General features: G+C 37.6%; 1 protein-coding gene across 2 annotated transcripts; it reads left to right on the top strand.

Moving 5' to 3' along the window:
- The first annotated feature begins 3,340 nt into the window (after window positions 1-3,340).
- vgll2a (vestigial-like family member 2a) lies at window positions 3,341-12,405 on the top strand. 2 transcript variants are annotated; one of them, XM_005754134.1, is made up of 4 exons: window positions 3,341-3,557; window positions 5,192-5,429; window positions 8,253-8,750; window positions 10,988-12,405. In XM_005754134.1, exons 1-4 carry the CDS (start codon window positions 3,480-3,482, stop codon window positions 11,035-11,037), a joined length of 864 nt encoding a protein of 287 aa, XP_005754191.1. In that variant the 5' UTR covers window positions 3,341-3,479; the 3' UTR covers window positions 11,038-12,405. The 2 variants fall into 2 exon arrangements, with proteins under 2 accessions (XP_005754191.1, XP_013763218.1); XM_013907764.1 differs by having other exon boundaries at window positions 10,762-12,405.
- The last annotated feature ends 495 nt before the right edge of the window (window positions 12,406-12,900 follow it).

Below are 12,900 nucleotides of genomic sequence, written 5' to 3'. Positions count from 1 at the left end.
TTCATTTTCTTATCGTTGCCCAAAATTACACCGGTATTACCGCGAACGGTATGATATAGCCCAGCCCTTATTTCAAACAATCAACAGAAAATTTCACAGACATATTTTTAAGGTTTTTAAGGCTGTGGTGTTAATTTTTAAGTAACATGAGCCCAGCGGCAGCAGCAACGCTAGGCTAACACTAACTAGCTAGCAAGATTATAAACCTGATGCTAAACTAAGAGAAGCCACAAAATCAGTTTGAATAAGAATAAAAATTTACTCACCAAGTCAGTGTATCAGGTAAAGATCCACAGCAATGACAATAATAATATCTTGAGCTGACGCTTCTCCAGGTTTGCTCAACATATTCCAGAAAAAATGCACCAAATAAATTGAGTTAATCAGCGTTTTTGCATAAAAAGTACTGGTAACTTATTTAAATCGAGTTCTAATAACAAATTGATAAAAGCTGAGTTCAGCCTATTTAATATTTTTAATTAAACACAATATTAGATTTTACAGTGTGAGGAAACTTTTGGATCACATGCTTTGTTGAGCCTTGGATCTCCTGACTGTGAGTCAGTGGGATTCGCATGTGTAATGCAATATCTATTCTGACCATATTAGACCTTGCAGATTCAAAATAACAATTTTTAAATGATAACAACTAAAGTGAACCAAGAAGACCGGTTTGGCAAAAAAGAAAGAAAGAAAGAACTATAAATAAATGCTGATGAAAAGGCAAACAAATAAACAAACAACAAAGTTTTAATAACTCTGGTGCAAGGTAAACGTATCTAATTTAATATAACCTGAAGCAAAACTGATTCTTTTTTTTCTTTTTTTTAGAGTTTTTTAGGACAATAATACTATTGAGATTAAAAATATCATTGGCAGCAGTTCAGAAAGATGTGGTTACATAACAATAACACCAACACACACAAATACACACTGCAAAATTCACCAAGGAAGTTCACACATATATGTAAGAGTGCGATACGAAAGCATCCAGACTAAATTAAATCAAAACGTCAGAAATGTAATCATCACAAACACAAGGAAGCAGATGCAGTAATGTTCAGAGATAACATCTGCTGACTGAAATATTATCTGAAGTATAATATCTAATATGAAGTATTATCCTCCAGGTCTCTTAAAATGATCTTAAATTATTTTAGTATGATTCAGCTTCAAACCTTTTGCAAGCGTCCTTTGAAATTCTGTAGAACACAATAAGAAAAAATAAAAAATTTAAAGCACAATATACCATATAAAGAATATAATCACGTGAATCACCTGATATAAATAAAAATGAGAAAAAACAAAAGGAAAGCTAAAAGTGAGCTGTTGTCTATTAGCATAATACATTGTTTTTATTACACTGTAATAAGTTTATTCCTTTGCTGTTGTTTTATAATTGTCAGTAATATTGTTAGCAGGGCTTGAAACAAATATAACTGCTGTATATTATTGTGTTATATTGTAGCTTTAAAAAAAGACTCTTGCAGTGTAATTATATTACTAATTTTGTCCTGACATTGGCTTTGTAGATGTTAAATACACCAGATTAAATTAAAACCTGGTGAAGCTGCGTGTTACAGTAAGTCTATGAATTATGACTTTTTCTATTTTCTTTCACGTAGATCACACACAAGTCTACATATTTATACACACTCACACTGACATACCACCATACCGGGAACAAACTATCTGACCTTTGACCTCCAGAATTTGGGCAGCCGTTGAGGGATTGGGGAAGTTCATAGCTTTACATTCCACTCATTGGTTGGTTTCATTTGTTTACTCATTCAATTAGCAGGAAGCAGCAGTTGTTACATTCTCAACTGTGACTTCAACCACGAGGAAAACTTCAGCTGGGAGCAATGACAGCAGCTCTGCACCATCATACTCACCATAAAGTCTTACTGATGGAAGTTAACATAACCGACTTGTCAGCATAGTCTTTGTTTAACCCAGTATCACTGGGTATTACACAAATTTTTAATTTTGGGAAATATCATTTTCAAAAATCATGGTACTTATTATCCAACGTACAAAAGCAGAAACCTAATTTCCCATGTTTAAGAGAAAAAACTAAATAAAACCAAAACTTACAACTTGATATGGTGTTGATTATTGATTAGCATATTATTATTGTTAATAATGAAAATAAGAATAAAGACAAGTTACCAGGTAACCTGGTGCCACATAGGTTCCCCACAGCCCCACCCCCAGTGTCTGGGTAAAAATACACCGCTCAAACACAGCATTAAAAGCCACATGTCTCCGTAAAGTGTCAGCCCATCGGGACACGGGACCTCTGAGGTCATCCTGTGGTGTATGGCAGAGTTACAGCAGGTCCTTTGGATCCTGCGTTTTAAAGTCTCACTTCAACATATCCATATGTAAACAAAAGAATGTCATGTCCCAAGGTTTTCAGCAGAAGGCATGCGGCAGCGGCACTGTAAAATGAGACAGATCAATTCAAATAAATGGCATTTATATGGCACTATGTTGAAACATCAGTCGTCTCAAAGCGGTTTTGTATGGTAAAATATTAATGAGAGTTCCCTTAAGACTTAGATTAGACTTGAGCACCACTTAATGATGGTAGGGAGGAAGAATGACCTATTAACAGGAAGTGACCTCTGACCGATCTAGGTTCAGGATGTTAATGTCACCTTTCTTTAATGATGTGGCTGCCAGTGTAGTTAATTTGGACCAATATGCTAATACTTGACTCTATTTTAAATTATTTGAAGGCATTTACACCCAACACTCCCAACAATGCAGACAAATCCAGAAATTTTAGAATAAAGTCATCATTTTTTTAACTACCATGTAAAACGTTCCTTACAGACATGAGTTTGTCATGACAAGTGAAATATTTACAAAATTAATTTCATAATAATTTTAAATAAAGTAACTAAATAGACATTTGACAGTATTTTGTCGCAGCATCATTTTCAAGGTCAACAATGAACTTTTATATGTTTTGTATTAATGTTCATGTGAATCACTGCAGCAATTCTTGAATAAAGTCACTTAATTGGAAATAATGAAGGAAGGAGTTTTGTAAAAAATTTCCACGACTATGATTACAGAGTTTTCATAGAGCACAGTATAATAGTATAATTATCAAAAGTATAAGTGAAGATTTTTTCATTTTTTCCAGCAGACGCCTGAGCTCCACGCTTCAGCGGTGTCCTTTGGTTTTCGGTAATTAGAAGCCCATTAAGGCGGAGGCGGAGCTCTGTGCTCGGATTGGTAGGAAGGAGGTGTCAGAATGGGTGTGTGGCGGGAGGAGGAGGAGGAGGGTTGGAAGCTGTAGGGGTTCCCTTCAGTGTGAGTCCAGTGCGTAAAGAGCGCAGAGCGGCTCAGCGGAGAGAGTCTGAGAGTGTGCCGTTTTCCACCACTTCCTGGATTACTGTTTCAGCTCCGTCCGACCATACACGCTCTATCAATGAAGCTTGGTTCTTATCCGTGATTTCTTCGCCATGAGCTGCCTGGATGTGATGTACCAAGTGTTTGGTCCTCAGCCTTATTTCAGCTCCTACAGCCCCTATCACCACCAGGTACGGAACACACAGACATAAAGTGTTTTATAAGACTTATGTCTTCACTTTAGGCTGCAAGCCACATGCAGAAACTTTATTTAAAGTCAATAAAACTTTATTACGCATAAATCCAAAAGATAAAGGCCATTAAAGCGCACATCCTAAACTTACAGCCCTTAAAAGCACTCTTTAAAAACAGCGCGCGTTTAAAAATGTGTTAAACAGACAGTTAATCACCGCTTAGGATCTTATAAAAATGACTGTATCACTGCGCTACCTGCTGCAAGGTTCAAACTCGCTACACAAAACGTAAAGTGTAGAGAAGTTTCAAACTCAATTTTGCGTCAACAGTTTATGTTGTTTGCATTTATGTCACTGTTAAGTTACCTCATAGGTTATATATGTGGTATAGAGTCAATTGCAGTATTAGATAAACATTCTAATTTAACGTGGTCAAAAGTACAACTAAAATAAAATAATAATAAAAAATATTTAATGAAGACTTATTTGCTTTACAATCTTCTATCTCTTTACTTGTTTTAAAATGTATTTATTTATTTATTAATGTATTTATTTTCTTGCTTTAAAATATTTTTATGTGTGCTATTCAAACTGCAACAGACATTATTTGCTACTCGGGTTTTATCTTTAAGTGCAGTTGTTAAAGTAACATCAGTAAGTTTAAAGTAATATTGTCACTTTTTGAAAGTATATCTCAGATTTTTTTCAGCTTAAATGTCCTTCTTCTACTAACAAAACTTTTCATATTATATTTGCTTCTGTCAGTGGGACCTCTGAAGCCTGCAAGGGTCATAAGTTAGAGAGTGACTAGTTTTAAACAGGCTTTTCTAGACCTGTTAAAGAGCTTCTTTTTTACTCTCAGTCAACATCTACACATATTTCGCATAGTGCTACAACTCACTTTGTCTGGTCTAAACAGCCTGGGGATGAGCCTGTTCCAGCTACACCACATTATTATAGTCTAGATTTTCAGTGCTTGCTAGACAGCAAATTCTAATCCTTTATTTTGTTTAGTCATTTAAACTGAATTTATCATATAACACAGTAATTATATATTCAATTCAATTCAATTTTATTTATATAGCACCAAATCACAACAAAAGTCGCCTCAAGGCGCTTCATAGATACAGAGAAAAACCCAACAATCATATGATGCCCTGATGTTACTTAAGTCGTTTACATATTGTTTTAACACTATTATTTATATATTTTTATTTATTTATTTGTAATTATCAGTTACTATGCACACATTTAATACATTATTATATTTTAAAACGACCACTTTACTTCACATGTTGATAATATCAGCATGTTCCAGTTTATTCATTCATACCTGGAAGTATTAGCTGGTTTTTGTTTTTTTTAAATGACCAAACACTGCAAAAAACTTTATTTTTTAAATTTCAAAATTAATGCCAAATTTGTAAGTTATTATAAAGTTTAAGACAATGCAGTCTCAGACAAGCAGATGCTAACTGGGTTCCTTTATCTTCCTCTAAAACCTGCTGTGTCCTTATAGAAATATATTTTTGATGTCAAATGTCATGTCAATACAAAACATTATATATGCATCAGAAGCATGAATATATTGTTTTATTACAATCATATAAATATATCTGTGTCCTTTTTAGAAGTTGGCTTTGTATTCCAAAATGCAAGACCACCAGGACAGCGGCAGCCGGCTTGGCCCCCCGGCGATCAAAGAGGAGGACAAGGAGCTGCCGCCCGGTGCCGAGTACCTGAGTTCCCGCTGTGTCCTCTTCACTTACTTCCAGGGCGATATCAGTGCGGTGGTGGATGAACACTTCAGCCGAGCTCTCAGCCAGACGAGTGCATACCCCGCATCGAGCAGCCACAAGGCCGTAAGAGGTGTGTAGTATTTCTTTTTGTATATATGTATGTATACATACACACACATATGTGTGTATTAGTGGATTATTTTGTCAGTATTTTGAGAATTGTAGGCAACATTTCTCAACATTTCACATTTCTACTCATGAAATGCCTTAATATTCTCAGGTTGTGTGGTGTGTGATCTTTTTTCTGATGTTGACATTGGCGGACTCAGCGTTGTGGCCCTTTTCCACTGGTGATACTTAAATATTCCTGCATATTTGCCACTTATTTCTTTTAGTGGAGTTTTATGCTGCTTTTCATTGTCTTTAAATATTAAAGTGATTGAGTAGAATCAATTATGCCCCAGGCATCTATTTACATGCACTGGTGTGATATTTTTAAATGTGTAATGCCAACTTTTTATAGTGTTTTTTTAGGAATTGTCCATGTGTATAGAAAGGATAATGGAAAGTTGTGTGTCATGTATGTCCCCAAAAAGTGTGTATGTCTTTAAAATTGTAGGATTGATTTTAATGCCACCTTTTGATGTGAACCATCACTAACAATGATGAAAGCTGCTATTTAACTTTAGTGGTAGAAAATTACAAGTAAAATAACTGATTGTATCTATTAAATATAGGAAACATACATATGATAAATACAAATAGTACGATAAGTAGGTATTCAATAAGTAGGCGTAATTCAGCCTGTTCTTGTGAATAAAAAGAAGAATTTAGTCTATAAAGAAACACCTCTGAAACAGCTTTCAGATTATTTAGAGGGAGAGACGTGTTTCATATGCACCACAAGTGTGATAATGGTCCATTGTGCAAATATCTTAAAATGAAAACAGAAGTTTTACTGACTATTACAGTAAAATCACATAAATAGAATCATTTTTTATTAAAAAAACCCCATCATGCTCAACATAATTATATGTTGTGTCCTTCTAAGGGGGGAAAAAGTTTTTAATTGAGCCTTGACTTTGCATTTTCCGAGGAAAATTCAGTGGAATAATCCTGCTTCAACACTACCGTGACTTCATCAGAGTCAGAGGCCCAATTACAATCTGGCAGCTACACCCCCCTCCCTGCATGCTTTCAGTCCCTTTGCGCCTTTGCGTGGACGGTCCCCTACATTAAGTGCTATTCCAAACCAATTAGCCTTGAGTGGAAGTGGGTTATAAACCCACCAAAGCCAAAGCTGCACCAGTGCAGGCTTACTAACCACACTCTGTGAAGGAAATGAAATTGAAACGGAGCAGTTGTATTTTCCAATAAGTAATGGACCCGATCTTAATACATCCAGACACTCCAGATGCTGATTGCAAGTTCCTGTTTTGAGCTGAGAAAGGCGAGAACATCCCAGAGGTTGCCGCTACGATTCTACCATATCCATTAATTAAGCGATCCTTCAGCAGCCACAAGTGTGACTCTTCGTGGAGTTACACTTGTGACGGAGCGGGAGTGTGAAGGGGCCGGATTGGAATTGGACCAGAGAGCACAAAAACACAAAGCAAACTGATGATCAACCCACGCCTGATCTAATTGGTTTAGGATAGAATTCTCAGGAAGTAATAAATCCAAGGCGGGGGGGGGGGGGGTTGCCATAATTGGTGCCCAAGTGCAACGTCCCCAACAAAATAAGAGAAAGGAGACAATGCAGATAAAAAATACTAAAATAATTCAGTGAATTTTAGTCCCAAAGGAAATATGAGAATGAAATAACTCAACTACACCTGAGCACTCATGTCTGAATTTGTATTTTTTATTGTGTAAACTATGGCAACGAAAAAGAGATGATAACAAAAACATATGACAATATGTTAAGAAATCCACATTGTGTTGCTGCCAGTTATCTGATTTGGAGTGATTTAAATATATGCAACAACAGGAATACCTTTACAGGGTCAGATTAAAGATGGTGAGAGCTACATATTTATCCAAAGATATAAATTCAGTGCACAATTAAAAGTATTTGCCAGGAATTTTCTCATTTATTTTTTTGTATATCGCTTTTAATGACATTACATCTATCACAGGTTTCGCTGAAGTGAAATCCTTTTTAGGGTCACGTTAACCGGTGATTCTTTCCATCAGCTAAAGAATTAAAAGAAACTGAATTGCTATCCCCATTAATATTCAGTTTTAGCTGTGTTAACATAAAGGGATGATAAAAGCCGACATAAAAGGATTCATTCCTTTATTATTTTTGAAATCTATGCTGAATTGAGTTGCTTTTCCTTTCTTCCCGTTTAGCAAACACTTTTTAAATCCAGCACCTTTATGTAAGTTTTATTAGCAAAAAAATGACCGATTGTGAGTGAGGAAGGAATTTAAATTGTCGTACCATTTTGTAACAAAACTTACTATCCTCAAGCCTCATAATTATTATTATTATTATTACTCAGCAGCGCTTGCTTTAAAATTGCATCGACTATTTTGCAGTCATTGATTATCTTGTACATAAAATATCAGAAAAATGTGAGAAATGACCATCACAAATACCACATTGCCAAGGACACAGCTTCAAATTACATTTTTAAACTGTCTAAAAAAACTAACTGATTCCACTTGCAGTGATATTAAAGAAAGAAAAGCAGCAAAATTCACATTAAAGGAGCTGAAAAGACTGTATTTTATGCTTTTTTGCCTTAAAAAGATGATCAATAAGTTGCGATAAATTCAATACGCATACCATAAATTATGACGCTAAAAAAATTATCCTTGTTTCAAAACAACAGTCAAGAATGAACCTTCAACCACAAGCTACATACTTTTTAAAAGTCTAAATAAGTAGGTGTGTCATACTTATGAAATGAGTTTCCTTCATTAATGTGCATTTCTATCTTCACAGATGGATCCTTTCCTATGAGCCAGAGAAGTTTCCCTCCGTCTTTCTGGAACAGTTCCTACCAGCCGTCAGTCTCCTCCACACTGGGCAGCGCTCTGTCGGCTCCCCACACAGAGCTCTCCTTTCCAGGTGACCCTTACTCCTCTGCCTCCCTGCACAGCCACCTCCACCAGCCCAGCCCCGATGCCTGGCACCCATCCCACCACCACCACCATCACCACCATCACCCTTACTCGCTAGGAGGTGCTATAAGCACCCAGAGCTCAGCTTACCCACGTCCAGGTGTTCACGAGATGTACGGCACAGCGTTCGACCCACGCTACGGCTCGCTGCTGGTGCCGTCAGTGAGGTCGCACCACCGCCTGACGTCCGGCAGCTCGGTACCGGGGCCCAGTGGCTCTCCCTGTGACCTCGGGGGTAAAGGGGAATCGGGGACGGGGTCGACCTGGAGCGGTGCCTTCACGGGGGCAGGAACAGAGATTGGACTGAACATGGACACAGGTACTGCCAATTTTGAAGTCGATTTATTTTAGGATCTGCATAGAAAACTGCATCTTCTGTCCTTCAGGTAACAGAAAATTCAACTCAAGTGGGCACTTGAGCTAAAATAGACAGAAAAAAGAAGAAACAGCTGGATGATGAACAGGAGGATCTCTCCTCATCAGAATTGCAACAACTGTCATATGCACTAAACAAATAGAACTAACAAAAGGCTGAACTGCAGCACACACATTCTGCACAGTTATGACAAAATGACTTTTACACCAGCTTTTTAGTCAGCAGCCTATTTTTAGTAAAACAGTGATAAAACAATGATGAGCTTTGTGCTTGGGGAAGAGAGGCCCAGCAATTCAACAACCAAGTTTAATCAAAAATCTAAAATATTTTTGTTTGAGTAGAACCGCTTTCTTTGTAAAATAGTTCCAAACCAAGCACTGGAAGGTAAATTTTGCAATAAAAAGCCCCTCAATTTAATTTTTGGATATCTTCTTGTCATCGCGTAAGTTAAAAATAATCTTTTAACATGCAAAATTTAACATTTTTAGATAGCTAAAGTTATTTGAATCCTATTTAAGGCCTCAGCTTTCAGATTAAGATGTATTATGCTTTCTCTATTAATGCTCTCTAAGCTTTTGTTATGAAACAATGCAAACTTCATGAATGGTTAGAGAAGAAAAACGAATTAATGGCAGAATCCTGCAGTGGATAAGGTTTAGTCTGCTTGCTTTGCCTCAGGGGTCGATGGCAAGTATTTTGGTGAGTTGTGATGAGGCCCTCAAATTGCATGTCGGCTGGTCATTGTTTACTTAAAATGTTAGCTTAAATAAAGAGAGACCTGTTATGTTTTTCTTTATTTACTGTCATACATATTTTTGTCAGTATATGAGCCAAAAGCTCAGGTTTAATACTGCTAAACACTTGATTTTTGAAAGTTCTTCCTAGTTTTAGGAATGAGTGTGGATATCCAAAAGAAATCCTAAAAGAAAGTTGGCTTAATCTGCTTGTGTAAATCATCCAAAACTACTCTAGTACTGAGTAATAATAGGACTGAGAACTCCTCGGATATCAAAGATCTCAGAAAGAGCACGACCTTTAATTGGAAATTGAGATAAAAATGTTTTCCCACACTAAGAGATTCAAAGCAAACACAGAAGAATAATTGTTTTATGTTGATTTGTTGTTGTGAGGTTAGAACAGAACAGTCTTAATACAAATTGCAGACTGGATTGATTTAAATGCTGCGTCGCATTCTTCTCATTGGATTCGTTCTCATTGGTAATTAGTATTGGTGAAAGACACCGAGAACAGACATATCTGTGAAGTGTCGGTTACTGGATTTTTTTCTTTTAAATACTGTTTGAGAAGAATGAAAGGCTCGGGAAAACTGTGTAATGAGATGCAAGGTTAACTTGTTATGGGACTGAAGTAATTGAAACAAAATCAATCAATTGAGCTTAAGATGTGAGCTTACACTTTGACTTCGAGTCGATGAAAACCACCCGTGAAAACCAGTAAGTGACATTCATATTGACACTGATATCAGTCTTTTAAATGGATTTTCTGCTGTCTATATTGACATGCTAAACCTTTGCTGCTTGTTTGTGCAGATGTTGAACTTGATTTGTCAAAAAGCGCACTCATTTAGAAAACTAATTAATAAATGAGGCTGCTCTAGCATTCATTATAACCTTCTCTTTCTGTGTATCTCTCAATATCTAATTGGGGGGAAACAGCTTTAGTAACATACTGTGAAAAGCAGAATGAAATAACGTTCTGTTTCCCTGCCTGAGATCAACTTACACAAGTGGTTTAAACCAACAAACTGGCTGTCAATCAGCACCTTAACACCAGCTGTCAACTTTCTTTTCTGTTGCTGTCGCGCTTTCATCCCCCTCTGCCTCGGGCAGTTCCTTCTGCTTTTATCAACAGGGCATTTGCGCCTCGTTTTCTAATCTACCTTCTTTTCCTTCTCTGTCTTTTCTTTTCCTGCTTTTCTCTCCTTTTCTCTCAGGTCTGCCAGCACAGGATAAGAGCAAGGATTTGTACTGGTTTTAGAGACCACTGAGACCCCCCTCCCCCCTCTTCTTGTCTACTACTTTGGCTGTAGCCGCTTTCCTGCACTCCTGCTCTACTCTACTGCTGTTGTGGGATGACTGACAGATAAATTGACAGATAGACAAAAACAGTGAGGCAGCAGTTTCTTTTTCCTGCTGTAACGGCTTCTGGTTTACTTGCAGCTCTGTGTTACGGCGGACTGTGCAGCAGCAGTGCAGCCCTGCTGAGCTGAAGGGCAACAGTGTGGATACACAGCGAACATGGAAACAAAAGTGGACTCGCAGAGGGGAGAGAGAGAAAATATGATCTTGATGGATATGGACAAAGACAAGACTCTTTGTGCTTCTGTAACAGGCAGGGACAACATTCCTAAAGTGGAAAAAGTCTTTGGACAGACGGACAGAGACACATGTGCTGTCGGACTCCAAAGACTAGCGCCTGAAAGGACTTGGCAGGACTTGCCTCACTGGGGCAACTGGGCTCAGACACTAGGAGTGTGTTATGGCTGGAGGAAAGGCCACGCTGGTGTCAAGGAGGCAGCACATCAAGATTTTGGCAGAGAGCGAAGGGAGGAGGACAAACTTTTTGGGTATACATGGAGTAATGTTTCATCCGGCACAGCACAGTACACATTAAATGTAACCTGAATGAATGAATTTAAACTGATATCAAAAGATATTTAAGCCATGATTACAGCTTCAAACCTTAGAAATTTAAAGAGGCATATTTTTCCTGGCTTGTAGCGCTAAATATCCATCTGAACTGTTTTGATGTGAGATGCCCAGTTTTTTATACATCAGCTGCCTTCTCCTAAAATTGCACTAAGTGACAATGTGGTGTTTAAAGTGGCAGACATAGCAGCAGTACGTCATTCCAGAAAAAATGAGCACATCATATTTTTTTAAAATCCACCATCTAGAACTATTTCCTCTCTACCAAATTCAGGCCCTGTCTTTCAATGTGCCACATGGAAACTATGTTCAGCAGGTGTAGCTTGGCACGAACAAAGCAAAACAAAACAGGCTTCTGGGTCATGATTTGTAGAAGGAGACACAATTGCAGTTTTTTAAAAATATCCACATTATTGGTGCTTTGAACACCACAAGATGAATGCTGTGTAGTTCCACTGAATTCAAGAGAAAGGCAGCTAGTATCTCCAAAACTGGGAAAATATGGGAAAATGTGTGAGGTTCCTTTAAGTGTGCTCATACATTTTAAAGATGAAGCAAACTGTTGTCTCATATGGCACTGCACAAAGTTAGGGCTCAGTAACACAGACCTGAAGATCAATCAGTAATCCCCGCAACCTCTAGTCGTGAGGGACAAATGTGGATTCGTTGAGCCATTGGTGAATGGTTGCTTGTGGTTGGTGGCCACCACCAGGTAAATCGTTGCCCGGAGATGCTGACTCATCTGCAAAGACTTGCCATTCACTCGCCAGGATGTTGTGAAACTTAATAGTGTGAAGCTGGAACTGCCTTCAAAGTAAAAGTGACTTACTGCTGAAACCGACTCAGTTTAAAGTGCACAGTTTTTACTTTAAGGGCCAAAGGTCTCCATTTCAAATTTGCATCGCAGTTTTGACAGTTTCACTTTGCTTTTTGAGTAGTTGGCGAATGTTAACAGACAATTCAGCATGACTGAGGAACTCTGCTTTTGACTGAAGCAATCGCAAGGAAGTTTTTAGTGCTGCACTGTATATCTCCATGTAACCATTTTGACATTACCAACCTCAAAAAAGCAGCTTTCAGTCAAAATGCACACTTCAGCATAGCTAACCCGATGTCACCGCTTGGCGTCTAGGCCTGTGTCACTGAGGATTTAATATATATGACAATACCACAACAAAGATGTTGGAAAACAAATCAATATCTTTACAAAATGTTTTGTTTTTCTTTACATTTTTTATGGTTAATAACTGCAGATGGCTATGATTAACAGGATAGGAATGCAGACTTTGTTGCCTTTGAGTGCAGCAGATACACAGGCTGTTAGCTCAGTAAGCATAGATTTGATGATTCCGAAACATCTCAAGTGCATTTGGTTTAAAATTTAAAATGTTTTCATCAAGGTTACTGCAGGAGCATTACATGTT

This window comes from Pundamilia nyererei, unplaced genomic scaffold (assembly GCF_000239375.1).
Source record: "Pundamilia nyererei isolate P.nyererei 1_Seehausen unplaced genomic scaffold, PunNye1.0 scaffold00511, whole genome shotgun sequence".
NCBI lineage: Eukaryota > Metazoa > Chordata > Actinopteri > Cichliformes > Cichlidae > Pundamilia > Pundamilia nyererei.
Note: the sequence above shows the minus strand (reverse complement) of the source record. Positions and strands in the feature narration are given on the sequence as shown.

Coding starts and splice junctions, on each gene's coding strand:
- vgll2a (XM_005754134.1), top strand. CDS start 3,480: ATGAGCTGCCTGGATGTGATGTACCAAGTGTTTGGTCCTCAGCCTTAT. Junction 3,558..5,191: donor ACAGCCCCTATCACCACCAG/GTACGGAACACA, acceptor TGTCCTTTTTAG/AAGTTGGCTTTGTATTCCAA. Junction 8,751..10,987: donor TGGACTGAACATGGACACAG/GTACTGCCAATT, acceptor GTTTACTTGCAG/CTCTGTGTTACGGCGGACTG.